The sequence below is a fragment of the Gobius niger genome, assembly GCF_951799975.1.
Source record: "Gobius niger genome assembly, chromosome: 8".
Classification (NCBI taxonomy): domain Eukaryota; kingdom Metazoa; phylum Chordata; class Actinopteri; order Gobiiformes; family Gobiidae; genus Gobius; species Gobius niger.
This window is the reverse complement of record NC_136859.1, coordinates 10,160,293-10,181,616: the sequence shown is the minus strand read 5'-3', so window position 1 is coordinate 10,181,616 and position 21,324 is coordinate 10,160,293. Positions and strand designations below refer to the sequence as shown.

Sequence of the window (21,324 nt, the reverse complement as noted above, 5' to 3'; positions counted from 1 at the left end):
GGCTAAAGCAAGCTGTTCTCCCTTCTCTCTGCTGGTCACTTGTGCAGAATGGCAGAGGCTGACCAATCCATGGGTTTCAAGTACAATGTGAACATATGCACGCAGTTAAAGTTAATACAGGTAGCTGCAAGTCAAACTGAAAGCTCCTCTGTGTCCAATGACTATTGTTTGTAAAGGGACTATACAGAGTTTAAAAATGTTCAAATTAAGTATTTTCCTCCCCCTACATGTTCCAACATGTAGGGGGGAGGAGGTGTAGAATGAGCCCAGACATATTTACCACAACTGCCTCTAAAATCCTGCACTGTCACTCAAAAAGGTGTTAATTTGGGTCCGAAGTGCCGTCATGCACGAGTTTAATATAGAAGCTGCAGTTACACGTATGACCTGATGTGGCAGTAGTGAGTATAAAATGTAAAAACATACCAGTTAATAGTCGAGTAATGTCTTTATTCTTCAAGAGGTTTAGATGTAATTAGATGGGATATATATCGACAATATTTTGGGATTTTACAATATTGGCTATCGGCCGATCTAGTGCCGATAAAAGCGTTTTTTGGCAATAAAAAGAGTGACGTCATTCAAAACGAGTCCTCCCACAACTTCCTAGGCCTCAGGGGAAATGATAAACGTCGCTATCCAAATTGGTTAGCTTTAAGTTTGTTAAATACAACTTACACTAAACCTCAGTTTATGCTAAGAACCTGGAGAATTCGCTGAGTTAGATTTAACCTCGTCAGTTGTATTTCTAATCGCCGCGCAAAATGTCGCGACTAGCAACAGTATGCTAATGCTAACGGCAACTAAAAAACTATGATTGGATAACGTGAAGAAATAAAATATGGAATTGCCAAGTATTTAAGTTTTTACAGGATTATAGACATTTGGACAAATTGTTTAAAACATCGGTTAAAAATATCGGCCAAGCATATCGGCATTGGCCAATAAAAATCCCCCAAAATTGGCATCGGCTTAGAAAAAACCCATGTTGGTCGACCTCTAGATTTAATGGTTGTCAGAATTTGATTTAATGCTTTTTACTGCCTTAATTTAGGCACAATCCTTTGCTATAATCTTTCATATTTACACTGCAAATGTGGCAGATTAAATATATGCATAAACTAAATAATAGTTTTGTTTTTTTTAAATGCAAGCCAGCCTCTTCAGGAAACATGTCAGATGGATAAACCTAATAACTTAATTAACACACTGACAACTGTGGGACCCAAAAGTGCACATTTGTAGCCTTCGTGGTCCGCTCCTTTGATGCCTATGCCCATAAAAGGATAAAGTCAGTCCAAAAGTGGTTGAAACCCATGAATAGCAGCCGTGGGTGGGGGAAAGAAAAGGAAGACATCATGTTCCTGTGTGGCAGCTTCGTCACAGGGTCATATCATCATTGGATATCACTTGCTTTATCGCCCACCCTGCACTTTGGCTACACTGTTAGTCCCGGCTCTATCTCTCTCCCCTTTTTTTTTCTAATGCATGATTTCTTTTCTCCTTCCTTCTTTTTGCATGCACTCAAAGAATACAGTGTTATGAAAGTTGCCATTTGCCTCTGAGTGCGGCCAAGGCCTCACCGTCTGCTTTGTGCGGGAGTTGGCTTTTTACCGCGACGCCTCATCCAAGGTTCCGCCGGCGCCATTGTGAGCGCCGTATAGAGGCAGCCTTTCACTCGGTTTTATTTCCCCTTTTTTTCCGCTATAACGTTCTTTATTTTCCTTAACTGAAATATGTGAAAGCGGTTCACGGATAGCGGAATTCTCAGGGCCGTCCTGCACTCGCAGTAAAAAGCAGAGGCGACGGGAGCGGGGACGAGAAAATGAGCAGTGTTCATTAGTGGAAGATAAGGCGGTAGCGGCTAATAATGATACGCTAAAGTGACACAGTTGACTTTGAAATGAAGTGGATCGCGCCCGTGCCTTGTAATTAGCCCCGACATGAGTGACGCGCTGGATGTGTTGGCATGGACTTTCTCATGCTATCTTTAGATTTCCCTTCTCTCTTCTGAGGGGTTCGCGGGAGTCAAGAAATGGAAATGTGATACTGCCGCGACTGATGTTGAACCACAAGTGACACGTTCAAATAAGTCTGTGGTTTTGGGGAGGAAGGAGGATTTTTAAGCATTCGGGGACTGTTTTCGGCTGCTGTTGAAGGACTGGAAGCCTTTGGGAATCTTTCTGAGGGATTGCCCAGCAGATTTCATGTGATGAAATGCACTTTAAGTTTCATTGGGTAGATAGTGTGAGTATGCAACAGTGGTGCAGATGGTAGTGCGGGTCGTCTCATGATCGGAAGGTCGGGGGTTCGAATCCCGCCACCTGAAAGTGCACACTGTCGTTGTGTCCTTGCAATAGACACTTCACGCTACTTACTTCCAGTGTCTGCGTACATTGGTGTGTGAATGGGTGACTGGTAAAGCGATTTGAGGTGGAAAAGCGCTGTATAAGTTGAGACTATATACACGTGTCATCTTCAATGCCCCAGACTCTTTTTTTTCTTTTAGGCTTGATTCAAAAAGCGAAAAAGCTCTTCATAAGACTTGCTCATTGTTTATGTTTTTAAAGATGCCAGCCGCTCTAACTGCTGCGAGTATTCAGTATTTACCCTTTGAATTAGGGGTGGGAGATATGGACAAAAATGAATATCTAGATATTTATTTTCAATATCTCTATATCGATATTCAGACGATATTTTTGCAATCCTTCAAAGAAAAGTGTGCAAACTGGCAACGAAGTTCCAGTTGGTCTTTGACCTGCTGAATCTGACCTATTAGAATTACTAGTACATAAATATATGAGACATTGATTTAAACATTAGGACAGGGCGATATGAACAAAAAGTTCTATCACGGTATGAAAAAGAAATATAGTCCTTTCCTCGCAAATATGAGCGACTCAAGTAACATACTGCATTCATAGCATTAGATCGCTCCACGCCGCCATGTTGTTGTCTGACTGTGATATGCAGGAGGAGGTGGCTGGCTCACACCTCGCTACGGTAACCCACCAGGACAACGAGACAAAGTCCGAAAAAACTGTGGTGGCAAAAAAGAAACATGTTTGGGGGTCGGATTGTACAAATTATGAAATATTCCACATCCCAATTTTGCATATTGTCCAGACAATAGTTTGTATATTATCGTCTAAGTGATATATCTCCCACCTCTTTGAATATGACTTTGCGCTTCAAGTTCACAATAGTGATTGCAAACTTTTTTTCCTTTGGTGCCAAAAAGCGTTGACTTGCTTTGTGTGGGCTGCTGTTTGTTCTTATACAATTTTACAACAATGCATCTGATCAAACACAAAGAAGAATCTTCTCTTTGCATAACTGAGATTTGTTAAAGCTGTATCATTTCAATGTCGCTTTAACCAGTGGCTAATTTGTTCCATGGAAATGCATTGCTTCTTTTGCTTCTTCTTTGAGACGTACAGTAGCTGTTTTGTTTAATCCCTATGCGTTTTCTTAATGTTGCCATAAACACAAGAAGTAATTAATTGCATTCTCTAAAGTTAATTGAACAATTTATATTTTGGCCATTGCATTTTATAATTGAACATTGATTACGTGCAATGTGACACCAATGTGAGTGTAGACGTGAAGCGCATCTAGTGGCTTCAGTGCTGTCATTTGTCATAATCTTCAAAGACAATTATATTTAATTAGTCTCTGCATTTCACTCACTGACAAATCTTAATAATTACCCGGCCAAAAAGCCAAAACAAAGCAAGCGTCCATTCACACCATCTGATCTGGTATTGCGTGCTCATGCCTCACTGTGTGCTCTCAAAAGGGAACTACACATTACCAAGGAACTAAAATTCCTCTTTCTTAAGAAATAAAACAAAAACTCTTCTGTGCCGTTGCTTGTATTAGCCGTGACTGGATTTGATCTCGAAAACAAATAGCCCCTTATTCTCCCGTCGGTGGCGTTTGCTTAAAAACGAAAGCCGCAGTATCTTCCAAATGCCTGACTATATCACAGCCTCGCCGCTGCAGCATCGGTCTCGAAGTGAAGCACCCTGAATAGTGAAGACTCCCTAGCTGGTTTTAGCCTCATACAAAATACATCCCGCCTTCACTCCTGGGTTGCCTGCTTGCACTTAACCGGAAGTTATTTTTGCTGACGGCACGGAAAACCTGGCCTCCGAGTGATGGCTTGAAAAGAAAAGAAAAAACCAAAACCGTGCATTTCGAAGACGGCGAACAAATTAGAAGAAACTTTAAAGCAGTATTAAGTAACGTGTTTACCTTAATAAATCCTTTTCGTAATCCCTGTGGGGGTAGTACAAATGTTTATGGGATGATTGGGGGGTCTTTCATCTCCATGGTGTCTCTGGCCCGAAAACCATGTTTGCAACTTGACTGCCACCGGACCGGAGCAACCAATACACACTAATAGAATCATGAAGAAGAAGCTAGCATGCTAACGGGCTAACGTCACTTTAAACAGTATTTACAGACAAGTTTGAGTGAAAAAAGTTATCTCCATTGTGTAATTGGATGTACAATATCCCTCTCTCCCTTCGCCTTTTTTGTCAACGTAGTATTTACTCTCCAAGACAATTAATAAGTTAAAAAATTGCAACTTGCTATGACACCTGCAGTTGCGCAGATGCCTCTAGGGGCAAGAGTTACTTAGTACTGCTTTAACCCAAAAACCCACTTTGTGCCACTTGACTTTTCATTGTTATTTTGATGGATTACCATTTTCCCATATGCATTACCATTTTTTTGGTTAATAAATGTGTAATACCAAGGCTGTCCTGTTCCAAAGCCTTTCTAATGCATGATATTGGTTCTTTAAGAAGAGCCACCCAGCTCCCGCTCGCCCCAATTTCCGACATACCCCCCCTTCACTCTATGCATGCACCATCCTTGTATCCTTCTTCAAAGTCCCATGAGGTGCCAAAGCGTGCGGCACTTTTCCCGAGGGATTGTTGTGCGGATAGCGGTGAAAATGCCTCCGAACGTGCCGCTCTCACCTGGTTGGGAACAAGGCAGCAAGCGCAAAAGACATGAGGACGCTAGACAATGGAAGCATTTTGGACTAAAAAAAGCGAGTGAATGGATCGATCTATGAAATACCAAGGAAAAAGTTGCTGGCAGGTGTGAAAATGTGGTTTCAGTAGAAGTGCTTCAGAAAAGGTCAGTGAAAGGCCGGGGACAAAAGTAGCAGAACTTTTGCGGCGCACTTGGATCTCGGGTTGTTTTTAAGGCTAAAGGTTTTCAAAACTGCAGCTTAGACAATGCTGAGGTGCAGGGACTTTTTCTCAGTGGTACTTTGGGATTGTTATATATACTGTAAACCTTTCCTAACACTGTGACTAAGAAAAAGTACTTCCTATATACTAAACACAGCAAAATATAACATTCTGGTATCGATCCACCCATCACCGCTACCATTTGCCACTCTAGAGGGCATAATTCAGTCCACGTAGGTGCTGTATTTTAACACCGACTTCATGACCAGTGTCTTGGCATAGGCTCTAATCTCTTTCGTGCAAACAAGGTGTACCTATCCATTTTTTACACCGATACAGCTCTTACTTTCCTTATCCTTCCTAAAAACCTGTTCCAGACATTTCTTCCCAGTGCTGTGTGAATCGGTAGCATGTCTTAGCAGCAGAAGGATGGAGGTAGAGAGATAGGGAGGCAGGAGAAGAGAGAGGTAGAGAAAGTGGGAGCGAGGGAGAAGGCCATTTAAAAATCCCAGTGGAGACTTGCCGCCGTTGTGTGCTATTTCCACCGCCGCTGGACCGCTATCTGTGCCCGTGTGTGTGTGTGTGTGTCTCAAGCTCCTCAGAGTGGATCAGTCACCCTTTGCTGCTTCAGCTGCAGCCCGCTTCCCTTCCACCATCCGCTTTTGGCTTTTTATATCCATTTTAAACCCCCCCCTTCGCTCTGTTCTTCCCATGTTCTGTTCCCGCTCGGCCTCTTTACTGCTGAAATCTCCCACGTTGTTTTCCAACAACCTCCTTCCCACTCAAAAATCTTAGTCACAAGAATGAAGAGAAAGTTACATTTGCTAACAGTTACAGTGAAGAAGCAGCATCAGTAAGAAAATAGTTGCACTTCTGTGTTCTTTGGAGCAGTTTTGACTATTTTGTTTGACTTTGTACTTTCATATCTGTTCGTTTAAAGGTGCACTATGTAACTTTTGATGTGAAAAAGTTGATATTGGTGTGTATTTGACCTTTCAGTGACCCAGTGGCTGTATGGGTGGTTAGCTCAGCACCTTTACTCTCCATCTCGGTGGCTCCTCTGATGTGTCAGGATCAATTTTATTTCAGGTTTTTTAGGGTTTGTGGCAGGAATGCATATGTAACCATGGATACGGTTCAATCAACAATGAAAACCCAAATAACAATGAATCCTGGAGCGCCCTATGGGCCATCGGGATGGTTAGTAAAGGCGCTGTGCTAATCACCCAAGCACCTGCAGGGTCAGTGAAAGTTTTTTTTAATTAATTTTTTCATTAATGTTCTTGATCAAAATGAGAAAGTTATATTGCCAAAGGGTTTTTTGGCATGACCTCCATCTGCAACCCTTGATATGTGTCCAAATCAAATAGATGACTCTCATTAACGACAATAATGTCAATTTATTCACATTGACAAAAACATTTTCCATTATGGCTAGGACAAAATGTCGGATTTACAATCCTTTTTTGTTTTCTGCAATACCAAGTATCGATACTTTATGAAGGATCGCAATATTTTCAATACTTCTGTACTACTTTGTTACATGTTGTGTTAATCCATTTTTCATTTTTCATCTTAACACTCCAATAAATGGCATTTGTTTTTTAAACTTTGGACACATGAGTTTTTACATGTTTTACAGTTGACACATACTTTTCATAATTATTTACTGTATTGCAATATGCATTGGATCGTGACAAAAGTGTATTGTCCCAGCCCTATTTCTCATGATATTAAAGTTTGTTTGTTTACATTTTCCCTTTTGGTTATCAAGCCTAGTACAGGCTTCCAGTAGTTAAAGCTTGGTGACTGAACTCTGGAGGTTCTAGGCTTTCAAATGAGGAAGGGCATGTTCATATACTGTATAGAGAAACTTGTGCTTGTTGCTTCTTCATTTACAGCAACCCAGTCTTCTATTGTAAACCAATAAGAGCCCATCCTGCAAACATTACCTTTAAAACAAAATCTATAGAAACAAGTTAGAAATACTTATAACTCCTACAACAAAGCCGCTCCTTTTTATGTTTGTGGGGGAGTTTGCGATGTGAGAGGAGCAGGAGAGATGGATACGATTTGACTTTATTGATCTCACTGTGGAGAAATTCACTTGTTACTGCAGCAGCTCTTTAAACGGCAAGGTGCAGAAAATGTGCATCAAAGAAAAACAAGGCACAAGTAATAACATTAAAATACAAGTTATAAAGGCAAGACTCGCGTGAAGCCGGGCCAGTCCGGGCTGCAGCCAGCGCATGTAGACAAACGCGGCTAAGAGGGGGCGACAGGCGTGAAATGGCCAGCACCTGCTCCGTAGCATGTCCCTGACTCTCCCCTCCTTTCTCTCTCTCCGTACAGCTGCATTCAGACACACAGGCCACGTTCACACTTTGCATTCACAAGTGGTCATCAGGCTATCCGAGCTGAGAGCGCCTCAGTCTTTTAAAGTTTCCATACGTATTATCATGTGTTGCCGATTGTCACAGTGTCACGGTTTGGTTATGTGATGCGTGAAGTGTTGGCCGCATTAAAATGATCAGGATTTGCACTGTACGCCGAGGTCTGTATGATCTTGATGATCGTCTTTTGAGCCACGGTGTTTCTGATGAGCCTGAAAGCAAGACCTTATTTGATCGAGATAATGCTACACCATCATTCATCAAAAATCAATGTCTTTTGTGAGAATTTCATTACTTGGATGAGCTTTGAGTTTCTATTGCAGAAACTGCCATGATTTTATATAGATGCTACAGATGTGTTCTCTCGGGCTGTGGATCTCAAGTGGTTTGGGTAGGATGACAAGCCACGACCTAAATAAAATGTAATTTGTCATATATCCTATAAAATATTGCATTTTCCACACAAGTTTTATTGAACAAGCGGCAGCTGTGCCTTTGAGACTGAATTTACGATCAAAACAACCCAATAACATTAATTTTACCAGACTCCGGTAGTGTTTCCAAGCCGTTTCAGATGGAAAATATTGACATTAAAAACAAGGTTCCCTGGAATAGGCTCGCAAAGCACTGAAAATGGTGCCGTGACCCACTTCGGGGTCATGACCGGCCAGTTTGAGAGTAACTGCGATTAGACACCATTCACTCCGGACATTTTAAAGGTGCACTTTGCAACTTTTTGTGTGGAAAAAAATTTGCGTATTGTGCGTATTTGACCTTGTAGTGACCCAGCAGCTGTATGAATGATCAGCAAAGCCCCTTTACTTTCCATCACAGTGGTCTCTCGGACGCTCCAGGATCAATTGTTTGGAAGGTTTTCTCTGCTGACTAAACAATTGATCCTGGAGCGCCTTGTCACTACAAGGTCAAATACTCGCATGCATAAAAAGTTGCAGGAGCGTTAATATTTGAGAGAAGACTGACCTAAAGCTATTACAAATGTCACATGCTTCCATTACATGTGACTACTCTACAGGTTTAGCAGATAAGACACCCTGAAGGGATATTGCACTTCCCAAAAAAAAAGTGTCATCTTTTTCATTTGGCAAATATCGATTTCAACTCTATTGCAGTGAATTGTGCGGCTCTGGTGTCCCTTATATCTGAACCCAACAATGGAGTTTTAATCAATACTAATTTTCCAAAGATTAGAAATAGTATTGAAAATGGCCGACTTCCTTAATGAAATTGCGCCGCACTTAACAGCATCGGCGACCGCTCGATGGCGGGGCGCGTTTAGGTCAGGTCCAAACATACCCCCACCCGTGTTCTAAATCCTGTTTGTGTTCGTCTGCTCCGTTGCCCTTACATTTGTCCTTGCACCTGAAGGCACAGACGGTCACAAGGGTGTCCTCATGTCTCCTCGCTCTCCTCTTCGATCCTTTGCTTAGTCACTCACAAATACCCTTTAGCTCTCTCTCTCTCTCTCTCTCTCTCTCTCTCTCTCTCTCTTACGTTTATCTAGCCCTCACCATCTCTGCCTCAGCTCTTTTTTTTGCCTGCATCTCTCATCCTCTCCGTTAGCATATGCTGCCTCCTCATCCCCCTTATCTTTCCCAGGTTGTCTTTCAGCCGGCCGCGAGTCTGCCGCTGATCTCCCCGCTCGGAAAAAAGACGCCGGTGCCCTGAGCCATTCTCCCTGCTCTCTCTTTCCGTCTCCTCCCTACCTCCTCCACTCTCTCCTTCCTCTGGCTTAACTCTTAAATACCAGGAGCTCTTCCTTAATCACAGCTTAGTGCTCTCTATCCTTCCCTCCATCCCTCCATCCTTGGCTTCTCTCAAGGGGGGGAGAGAGCACTTGTGTGGCTAACCTAGATTTATTTTCTCTTCCTGCCGTGAACCTCAAGAAGTTAAATGCACGCTCTCGTCTTCAGAAGCGAACTCCATTTGAATTCTAAACTGCTATTTCCATCGAAAAGGGGGAACGGTCCAAGGTTAAGGGACTCGGCCAGTTTCTTCTCTTTCGTCTTTGGCTTGGCTTTCGCTATGTCAGACCCCCCTCCAGCCCCGTCTCTGGCCTCTCATTAGTACACAGTCATACCGCACGCTTCACAAACCGCACGGCCCAGCATTCCTCTAGGTGCTTCCCGAGTCGCCGTCACTCGCTTTAAGGAATGACCGCCACGTGTTTTGTTTCTGTGTGTGTAAACAAAATTGTGTGGTGCAGTGCCTTTAGTGAGTTTTTTTTATTTTATTTTTATTTTTGTTGAGAGGCCGCAGCGCATGTTGCTTCCACTCCATCTCTCTCATTACTCGCGGTCACTTGGAGCGTACGGTCAGCCCGGACACGCCGCCGTCATTACCACTGCTGCAACTGTTTGGTAGAGACAAAGGAGAAAGTGTTGGCAGAAGAAGTTATGACTGTATTGTATTGTCGTCGCGATGTACTTTTTCCTGATCTGCGTATAATGTTCACCAATAACGATGAATTTAAGTTATTTTGGTGTCAAAACGTATTTAGAATAAAGGAGTCTCAATTCTTCTGGACTAGGGTTGCAAAAATGTAGGAATTCACTTGTTACTGCAGCAGCTTTCAAACTTTCAATGTGAACTTTACCTTGGAAATTTTGGGAATTTTAAAAGTTATAAACCAGGGGTGTCGATCTCGGCCGATATTCAGCCGCATGTATTATAAAAAATGAAAATGTGGCCTCATAAATAACAACAGCTTACACTTATTGCGCTTTACCATTACCTGTGTCACATGTTTCTCAAAGTGCTACATAAAGTCATTTTTCATTCACTCCACTCGATGGCAGTAAGTTACTATTGTAGCCACAGCCACCCTGGGGCAGACTGACCATTTACCACCTAGCTAAAATATGCTGTTTATATCCTGATCTCTTATTATGAAAGTGCCCTCTTCTGGACATGTGTGGAATTCTTTTCTTTTTTATTTAAGCTGCCCCCTAGTGGCTGGAGTTGGCAAACTGGTTATTTCGTTAAAAATCCATAACTCCACACTCCTGACTAACATAACTCCTTACTTTTTTTTTTGACATGCTCAGGAATTCAAGCTCCTCAAAGGGCCACATTAAATCGTCTGGACCTTGACACATGTGTTATAAACTGTCAAAATGCTTTAAAAAGCGGTTGTCTTATCACACTGTGATTGTACGAGGAGTGGGCAGGGCTTGTGTGACTTAAACTACAGACTTTTAAAACTATATAATAGTGTAATATTTCATATCTGTATTTGATGAATAAGATACAAACATGGAATGACTTGTTTCCAAAAGCTCTTCTTTGTATCGGCCACAACCTAAAACGCCGTACTCTTGCTCAGACATCACAAAAATGATTTCTCTGAGACTTTTCATCTCTGCTGTGATGGATGTTTCAGTGTATAACTATCAAATGAAAGGAGCAACCCTCATTTATGTTTATTCCCAGTTTCCATCCATTAATTTCCATAGATTCACATTCATTCCCATGAGAAATTCCCCATATTGAAAATTCAAAATTTTGCAACCCTTTTCTGGACCCACTGTAGCAACATGGAGGCAATAGTGAACATTCTCGCTCCTTCAATTCGCTCTTAGCATAAACAGATTCTTCTCCATTCTCTGGAGTCTATGTCCACGAGTTCTTATCTATTGCATGTTTGTTTTTGTGTTGCATTACCTCTGTTATTAAAAAGAAAAGAAAAAAACAGAATGCATATTACATTTTTCATACTGGCTTTTCCCCAACAGCTGTCCTGCTTTCACCCTTCCCCTGTGAATTACTGTCAGACAGTGTTTAGATGCGCCTGCTCCTATGGGCCCGCGGTGGGAGCCTGCGGTAGCTCTTATGTCTGAATCCTAAATGTTTTATCACCTGAGGGAAGACAAAAGGATGACTTCAAGAAGGAACAATGAACCATATTGGCTTAACATTTAACCACGTCCTAATGTGTTCCTTCATACCGAGCTGTGTTTTTAAAATGGATATTGAATCAGTTGTTGGAGAGGCTGTTGGAGGGGGCATAGTATCTCCGTCTGAGATGACCCTATTCACTCTGTCGCCGCTGGAGAGCCAATCGAATAGACCTTGACCAGATCCTCGTTCAGGCAAAAAAAAAAAAAGTCTTAACACAGGCCACAGAGAAGAGTATTGTCCAGCTTAAATATCCATCATAACTTTTCACGAAACGCTTTATGTTTGTGAACTCCGGTCTCACAAAAAACGGTGCTCTCTCTCATACGCAAAAACATTCAGACGCTGACGAATAAATGAATACCTTTCAGTCAATTCATTATGCACTTTCACTCACAGGTCATTGAAATACCCAATAGGTAAAAAGCTATTTTAATGAAAGATTAAAAAATCTCTCAGACATGTGTTCTAACTTCTCACACATTTGATTTTGTTTACGGGGTGAAACCATACGCTGCGTGGCTTCGAAATGGCCTTAACTTCCAAAGCTAAGTATTTTAAAATGACCGAGTTATGCAAAATTGAGGTCTTTATGAAGTGCATTAGAAATTGTTAGATGAGTGACTCTTTTTAGCGGCTTTGGTTTTGGTGAGAGGACAATGGGTTGCTGTCTCCGACTTTGTGTGCACAGATTGCTGCCATGACGTGTCCCAGCGCCTCGGAGCTGCGAGCGCTAATGCATTTCTCGTGTTCCTGTTACTAGTGGACACCGAGGGCAAACTCTGGCTGCTGTGTGCGCGAACGGCAATGTTTAACAGTGCTTTGCTGTAAAAAATGAGGTGGGAGGAGAGGCTTGCACCTTTGGGAGGCAGGTGGGAAGAAATTGAAAGAGCTGAATAAATTGCACAAAGTTGCTCCTCGAGATATAATCCAAGTCTGCAATTATTTTGTATGTTTTCTTAAGAGTCTCCTTAAGCGTATGTGATTGATCTGTAAAGGATGTGGCGGGAAAAAGCTAAATGCTATCATAAGTGAAAAATAAATGAAGCCTGAGATTATTATTATTAAGACCTATTGTTTAGAATGGTGTCTTAAGACGAGTAACAATATGGGGTAGCAAAAAAGTGTATACTGTATTTTCACTCCAATTTCTGACAATATCGACATTCTGGAGGGACTGACAATAGTTGGCCATGATGTTGAATTAAAATTAGTACCATTCCTTCTCTCATGGCCAGATCCCGTTGATATTGATAGAACAGTTGTCGCTCCCATTGCTAACCAAAAATGTACAGATTCAGCATTGGTGGATTGTTCTGTCACTGCATTGTGCGATGTAAACCCAACCTTTTTAAGAAGGAAAAATCAACAGCGTAAAGTCAGTTTCCTCCCCCAGCACGTCACATAGACTAAACATACCGTAAATTGGAGAGATTTGGTATGAAATAGGTATAAGCAGTGTGTTGCAACCGGCTGCAAAGGGCAAATGCAGTACTGATGTAATGGTCTCTACAAACAGCAAAAGTATTCAGGTCTCGAGTAGATTAATGAAGAAATGGATGTTTTTCTCATTGGTTTGAGGGCTTATCTCACCGGCCTGGAGACTAGTTGGAGACTCGCGTTGCTGGTGGTCACGTCAGACGTCCCCTGGAGATAAGGAGAGTCCACACACGGCCTCGGTGAATACGAACAGGGTCGATTTCAGCGGAACCTGCATCAAGTGTCTGCATGGTCTCTGAGAGCTCTCCGCATTGTCTCTGAGAGGTCTCCGAGAGATCTATGTGGTCTCAAGCTGTTGAGTCATGAACACTATTTGTTGTCCTCAACCTGTCAGACGTTTCTTTGACGTCCCTGCAATGTCTCCAAGACCTGTTAGATACCGAGGATAACTCAGACTCCATACGACTCTTTGAAATCTCCTTGGCATCCGACAGGTCTCTGAGACATTGCAGGGACGTCAAAGAAACGTCTCACAGGTTGAGAACAACAAATAGTGTTCGTAACATTGCCACAGCTCAGACCTCATACGTAGACCTCTCGGAGACCATGTGGAGACTCGGCTGAAATCAAACCTGTTCGTGTTCACCGAGACAACCTGGAGACCCGCCTTATTGCCGGGGGACGTATTGGAAACATACGTAATTTGTGGTGACTCTAGTCTGCAGAGATATAAGGCCTTTGTATGTGCACAATCAGAGTTGCAGAGACTTCCAGTCACTGCAGTCTCCGGTGAGATAGGCCCTTTAGTCTTGAATGCTCCTGGACGTGGACTCTGAACAGAATCATCACAATGCCAATACATTGTGTAAAAATGCAACCTGATGATTTTTTCCCCCTGACATCTTTCAGCCCGCAGCAGTGTGATGTATCTCTATCTAAATTGTTTATCGATAAATCTGAACGAATTGAAGGGGTTCGTTCTGATTATCACAGGAATCTGAACGAACCACTTCAATTTCCTTTCCAAGCTAGTCGCCCGTAATGAAAATATACATGTCAAATTGGAGAGATTGGTTGCGAATTGGTATAGACAGATGGGATGAGTGCGTTGCTGCAGGAGACAGCTGGAGGAAGAGCCGGTGGAACAAGTGAAAGTGTGGATGTGCACAGGTGTAGACAGCCCTGACTACTTCCCCTCTCCGCCGCTTGACAAGAATCGGTGTTAAAAAGAGTAATTCTGTCAGCTCTGTGCGCGCCTAACAAGAGGGGACGGCTCGCGCTGGATTTTTAAATGGGAAACGACAATAAGAACCGGGCTGATTCGCCACTTTCAAATTTTCGACAGGGATTTTCGGCTGCCGGCTCCACCAAGTTAATCCCCCCGAAGCGGAGTGTGGGGAGAGCGAGAGAGGGAGAGAGAGCGCAGCGAGCGGGAAGAGGCAAGGCTCGCGCAGCACAAAGCTTAGCCAAGGCTGCTTGATCACTTTCAAAGCGGGGCTCAAATTAAAAAGTCATTTGCTCACCTGTCGAGCGCGAGGGGAGAGTGGGCGGGCCAATTTCAGCAACAAATGTAACAGGGAAGACGTTTAGCTGTGCTTGGTAAATCCAGTCATTAACTGTAATTGCGGTTTTGATGTATGCGCACAAGTATTTGGGCTTGTTGCTCAAATTCCACAGTTGTAGAAAATGTGGCTTGAGATGTTGTTATTACATTTCACTCTTGAGGTTTAGAGAGGAGAGACTGCATTGTTCCTTGCAAGGAAAGTCGTCCTATGAACCTCGTTCCAAATGGGGTTTGGCATGTTCTCCCTGCGTCTGCCTTGGTTTCCTCTTCACTACCATGAACAACATGCTGATAATGACTGTATCAACTCGTGGTTCAGTAAATGACAGATGAACAACACATTTTTAAGCTTGAGAGTTGGCTTCTGTGGCATTATAAGGCGATAGTTTTCTGCGTCAATATATCAAACTTCTGATTTTAGCCCATAGTGCAATTTCTCTGTACAATTGTAAAAATGACTAAGCAAACACTTAACCTTCTACCTTTTTCCTAAATCCGTTCAAAATGCTACCATGACTACCCTGTGAAAGAGATTAGACAAAGGTTAGAAGAAGGCAAAGTAAAACATCACAATCCGGCATCCGTAACTCCAGTATAAAAGTAAAAACAAAAAGAAAAAAGAAAAAATACATGCGACCTTATAGCCGAGCCAGTGCCCATCTGTCCTCCCTGGCCTTAACATTAACTGGGCGACCTGTTGGGAGGGAAGCGGTCAGAGGCGTGGTCTGTGGGGAGCGATCATGGTGTCACAAAGCACTTAGAGCCCCGCTCTCCTGACCCCAGAAAGCCTGAGCGCAGCAGTCACCCGGTCGCTTCACCTCTCCTTTTTTTTTTTTTTTTTTCCTCTGTGCACCATGATGGGAGTGAGAGTGCAACGGGCCGGATGTCAAGTGTCAACAATTTTACTAAAGTTGAGGCGAAACTGAGGAAAGAAATGTGTAACCTAGGTTTGTTTCTTGGTTATTGGAAAGTAAGGCAGTAGTCATTTTTTAAAATTGTTGATCTGGTTAAAGGGACATTCTTGGCATTGGGAGGTTCAGCAAGAAGATGCCTTGATTATATTGACTATATTTGTGCTGATTATGATAATACATATGAGGTAAACTTTTACTTTGGTAAGAGTTGGCAAAAGGCAAGCTAAGCTGATTCAGCTACAAAATGTAATCATAAGAATTTGGAACAGATTTCAGTTAGTTTTATGTTCTTATGCAGCTTCTTTGGGAGGGAGTGCTATTTGACTTTTGCCCTGGCCATATAAAATGCTTAACATTTAGGCTGTCCTAAAGTTTATAGGCTCAGATCCATTCCAAGCTTTGCCAGGCCCTGTGGAAGGTGCCTTTTGGGTGGGTTTCAGTAACGATGCAGATTGCTAATTCTTTACGAGCAGATGACACAATTCTTAATCAAAACCCAGCACGGCCTTTTTTTTGCTGAAAACTGGCTTGATGTAGACTTAACTATTGTACATCTGTAGACATTATTGTTCCTGTCCGGATGTGTCCTCTGCATTTGAGCCATTTTTCAACTAGTGCCTCAGGGCAACCTGCCAGGGTTAGTGAGCGGCCGCAGTGCAGCGCTCAGGGATTCAGCTCCAATTCTGTTGCCAGGATCTTGGTCAGAATTACCTACAGAAGAATAGGCCTATAGTGTGCAACTTTTGGATTGATGAAGGCTCAAAGGTAACACGCCATGACAGAGAACGAGTCTATTGAAGCCAGGACCTTCTTTCAGTGAGATGAGTGCTACCATTCAGCGAGCCTGTCACCAAAACGGCAGCACTTAGTCTAAAAACTACAGTTTTCCTCCGCAGGAAAGGTGCTACACAATGTTGTATTAGCTGGGACTGCTATCTTTTACTGACTATATTCTGATTTTTAAGCCAGGTGGGATTGCAAAGAGAAAGGCTTTGGACTGCTTTAAAAGGCGGTCTGAATACAGTTTTCTAGCAAATATACCTTGGCCACTGCAGCGAACACGATTGTTTTGTTATGCATTTTGGGGGATTAGAGTGAAAGCGTAAGATCTTTTAGTGCTGAGGCTTCCTTTGGTGTTTGTATAGGCGTTTACACTTGATTATGCAGTATTATAAGGGAAAAGGATACTAGGGATTTTGCTCCATAAAAGTAAGAATACAATGCTGCTTGGTACAGAAACCGGGTGTGTGCCTGCCAATATTTAAGTATGCAGTCTTGTGGTGCTTGCAGAAAGAGCACTGTTCAAACATGAGGCTCGGCAGCGGGATACCAGGGGGAGAGGGAGTGCAGTTCAGAGTGTGGAACATTGTATCATTGACAAGTCATAGGGGACGCCTTTACAACACTGCTTTAGATATCTGTATCCCTCCCCAGGTCTTTCAAACATTACAGCATTACAGAGAAACACAGGCGCAAGCTGGGTTTTGCTTGTACTTCCTCCAGTCGATCTGTGCTCCCTGGAAAATGTACTTCAGGTGACCTGATAGTGAGTAATAAACTTTGGCAAAGGGGGGGACGGCAGATATTGGCCTGCCTAGCCACTGATACTAATGTTTAAAATGATATATAGGTGCAGAGCCACTCTGGGATAATAAGAATTTCTACTCCTGCTCTTTATTAGAAGTGGCTGTCCAAAATACGGTGACCTTTCTGCAAAGCGATTATATCCTTGAGATTTCCATTATCCTTCTAATTATTTATTGTAGCATATTATCTCTGCATACTACAGATACGACAGAAACTGCTACCTAAAATCATTGGATCATCAGTGGATTGAAATTAGGCCCAGAAGGTTAATCGCAATTGAACGGAAATCTCTATTTAATTTCATGCACGACAAATCACTACAAATATTTCAGCAAAGCAATGTCCACTTCTAAACGACAAAATATTTCCATGTGTCGTCTTGTGTTCTGAAATGCATGTGATTCTTGTTGCAGTTCATATTTCCGTCTTCTTTCAAGCGTTAAAGCATGCACTGTGATCAAAAACTGCAAATCTAATCGCCGTCCAAACCCATTCCTTCAGCCCAGATAAAGCTTTTAACTCTTTTCATTTATGTATGGCAATTTTGTTCCTACCACTGACTAAACCCTTGTCGAGGTGGGTTGCATTGCTTCCCTGCTTTTGCAATCTGCCATTTGCGCTCTGAACAGCTTGGACCTACACAATGGCAAGTTTATGGGCCTGGGAATTCACTGGAGCGATGTTTGCGGCTAACCAAAGCAGATAGGGGTGCCAAACTCTCACCCTCTATCCCTGCTCCGTGCGCGGCGCTTGCAGGAGGAGTTGTCAGTCTGCTGTGTCACCCCTGTCACTCACTCACTCGATGCCCACACCTCCGCTTTCATCCTTCCTTCCTCCTCTGCCCTTCTTTCTCCTCCCCCGCTTCATCTCCTCGCATCGCATCTCATTCCCTCGCTTTCCGACGATCCATCATTTATCTCGCTGTGCATGGCCTCCACCTGTTCTGGCCCCGTGCACACATCACCTCACTCTCCTCCTCCTAGAAAGAAAGTACACGCCGCTTGCACTAGTTACCCCCCGCATACTGGCTGCTGGTCTGTGATTTGTGGTGTGGAAAGAGAGAGAGAGAGAGAGAGAGATGAGAGAAGGAGAGCTTGACTTGGAAGGGGAGCACAGCGAAGTCTCAATTTTGACGATGGGAATGGGGACATGAGCAGCTCTAAGGGAAAGGAGAAATGTCATACATGAAACACACACACACAGTGTATCCAACAGGAGCGTAATTGCATCTTTTAAAGTTCTGTCTGACCTCTGCATGAACGTGACGTGAATTATTTCCTAAATGTCAACAACATGTATTGTTCCGGATTTCAGTGAGTATTTGTCAGTTGCTTTAAACACCCAATAATGTCACACAAATCTTAATGTGGCAGAAATACTGTAGGGTCGTTTTGTGTTTTTACTTGATAGTTTTCAGTGATATCTGATATATGTGATAACCTTTCAGCACCGAGAGACAAACAAGGCTTGTTGTACCTTATGACCAATAATGTAATCATTAATTTTCCATTCTAGTACTTGCCCTTCTCCAACTATAAAAAATTCCCCCCTCAAGAGGTTGTTGACATCTAGGTATAATGTCACATGAAAATGATGTATCTCAAAAACAAAGGTGCATTTATGTTCTGTTGGGTATCGAGCTCAATAGTCTTGCTCTCATTGAGACCCGCAGGTTTCCAGAAACGGTTTCCCATTCAATTATCCTATAGATTTTGGAAGAGATAAAACCTAGTGTTCTGAATTTAAGAGTGAGTGAAGCAAATTATGTTTTGCGGTAACTCGTTTATTATTATTTATCCAAAACTTTATTCACGGAATAAGCACCTGAGGCAAATCACTTTTAACGCCAGACTAACCATATACATGTCTGTGTCAATAGAATAGTTTTAACCATTTTGAAATGCGCTAGCCTTGCACAAGCCTAGCGCCACGTAACTCTTCAAATATATGAACTGCATGAATTACAAAAAAAATATCTCCAGAAATCAGCAACACTCTGGATAACTAGGAAATGAAAAAAATCCTGTATTATCCCTTTAAAGTTAAAAATCCAAAATCAATCCAAAATCCAAAAGTATATAGGAAAATTGACTGGGTTTCAAGGTCAGCAAGACCATATGTTTTTGGGTACTGACCGTTTGCCACCACTGACACAACACACTCCTCCCTTCTGTCTCGCCGTTCCTGACTTTTATCATGTCTCTTTGCACTTTTCTTTCTTTTTTCTAAACCTATTTTCTCCTCTTGTCCTTCCTGTGTCCTGCTCCCTACAGAACCTAAAGTGGACCCGTCCAATGCCGGCGTGGTGGCGGGTGCCGTGATCGGGTCCCTGCTGGCCCTCCTTTTGGTCGCCGCACTGATTGCGGTGCTCGTGACCCGTAGCCGCCGGCAACAGCAGGGTTACCGCGCCAACGGAGGCAGCGACATGAAGACGCGCATATTCGGCGGCGGGAAGAAGGCCAGCAAGAACGGCACGAGCGGGGGAACGGGCACCGGCGCCAACAATAACGGGCCCATTTACGTGTACAACGAGAGCTCCTCTCACCAGGGACTCGGGGAGAAGAATAACCACAACCCGGCGCTCACCATTGGGGGCCGTCCCGAAGGGGGGCCCACCACCCACTCGGCACAGGACATCCTTCTGAGCCAAGAGCTGGATGACGCGGAGAGGAGAAAGTTCGATGAGCTCGAGGAGGACGAGCGGTACGACCATTTCGGCGGAGGGGCCCCAATCCTGCAGCTGCGCCCCCACGATCAGGATCACATCATGGGAGACTACCTGGATGACGACATGGAGTCTCAACGGGACGGCTCGGTCATATCGCGGACTGCTGTCTACGTATAAAGAAGTGGAGCGGAAGAGGTCCTCGTGGGGATTTATGGTTCCTGAGAGAGGGAGGGAGAAAAGAGAAATGTAACCACTTTTATTTTTGCAGTTGATTTCAGATAGTCTATAATTAATCATCACAGTGCGGCCCGATTATGAACTGAAAGAACTGGAGTGAGGCGGGATGTTTTGTCAAATCTTGGTTTTAAATCTTGTCCCTTAAAAAAAAAAAAGAACGCTTATTGAACAGTGGCAAACTTGTCTTGCTGTGACGGGGGGGGGGGGGGGGGGGGGCCTTGGACATGAATGGTGGCCTAAAAGCGCATCGAAGGAGGAGAATTGCGTCGTGAAACAACATACAAGCGAGGTCACGCGGAATGACGGTCTCTCTGCATCTTTGCTCGAACAATGGATGTATTTGTGTTGTCAAGAGTGTCGTGGTGCGCAGTCCTCCAATGGGAAACCCTTTGTGTTAGGTAGCAATTGTTCTGTCACAGGTGATGGGTAGTTTGCTACGAGGAAAAAGACAAAAGTTTCGGCATCAAGTGATTCGGAACGAGGACACAAAATTTGAACATGTCTTCTCCACAAAGTACAGATTCTGCCGGCGCTGTCTCGAGCTTCAGAAATCCCACCCTGCAAACTGTCACCGCGTATGTAAGAATGGTTAAAACGGGATTTATAATGATGACATAAAGCGAAGCGATTTTGAGTGCAGGCGGACGCCGGTGCAGATCCTAAAGTTTTATGATGCGAGATGAGTAAGGTGAAGGTGACACCTCAGTGTCGAGACCAAAACCAAAGAAGGTAGGGGCTTGGAAGGAATAAAGGCCTTGACCAGCCATTCCTACTTTCCGTTCAATAACAGAAGCGCCCGGGACTCACCTTAGACTCTCTCAAATCCTCCATCATGCAGGACAAAATTCACAACCTCTATTCTTTGTAATTGGCAGAGCTCAGTGGTGGTTTCATGCCTTTGTACTTTGGCAGGCCACCATGTATGCTTGTGATCTGGACAGACCATGCATTTCCCTGATTAGCTCATCAGAGTATAGGAAGAGCGTGTTGTTTCGTCGGTCAGGGTAGGGAAGAAAGGATGGTTGTAGAAAGAAAGGACGAGCATATCCCAAAAAAACAGCAACTTCTTGCACCACACAGAGTCGTAACTTTTTGGAGCAACTCTCAAAATCGGAGGATATTTTCCACGTTAGGTAAAGGATGTCGCCTCTCCTCCTCTCCCCTGCTCAGGGCTGTCTATTCACTGCGCCACTGACAGGAGGAGCTTGATTGGTAATGAGCCGTGAAGCCGCTCGCTTAGCCAGGACCAACAGATTGCCACCACTTATCCTTCATGACGTGGCTGTTCCTCCAATCCTTCTATCACATCTCCCGCTCTCCCTTCCCCTCCCTTTCTCCGCCCCCCCCCCATACTCAAGCGGTTATGGCCACGGGTTGTGATTTATCAGGCCAGTGT

The 21,324-nt window shown here is 43.5% G+C and overlaps 1 protein-coding gene across 2 annotated transcripts in view; it reads left to right on the top strand.

Moving 5' to 3' along the window:
• The window catches only part of LOC306966548 (nectin-2), a 223,063-nt gene that overhangs the window by 82,268 nt on the left and 119,471 nt on the right, over positions 1 to 21,324 (top strand). The window contains exon 7 of one of the 2 annotated variants that reach the window (XM_079561344.1): positions 19,297 to 20,775. The exons of the other annotated variant lie outside the window; for it this stretch is intronic. Within the exon in view, the coding sequence (XP_079417470.1) occupies positions 19,297 to 19,868 (572 nt within the window). The 3' untranslated portion in view covers positions 19,869 to 20,775. Of the gene's footprint in view, positions 1 to 19,296; positions 20,776 to 21,324 lie in introns of those variants that run through there. 2 annotated transcript variants of the gene reach the window in all.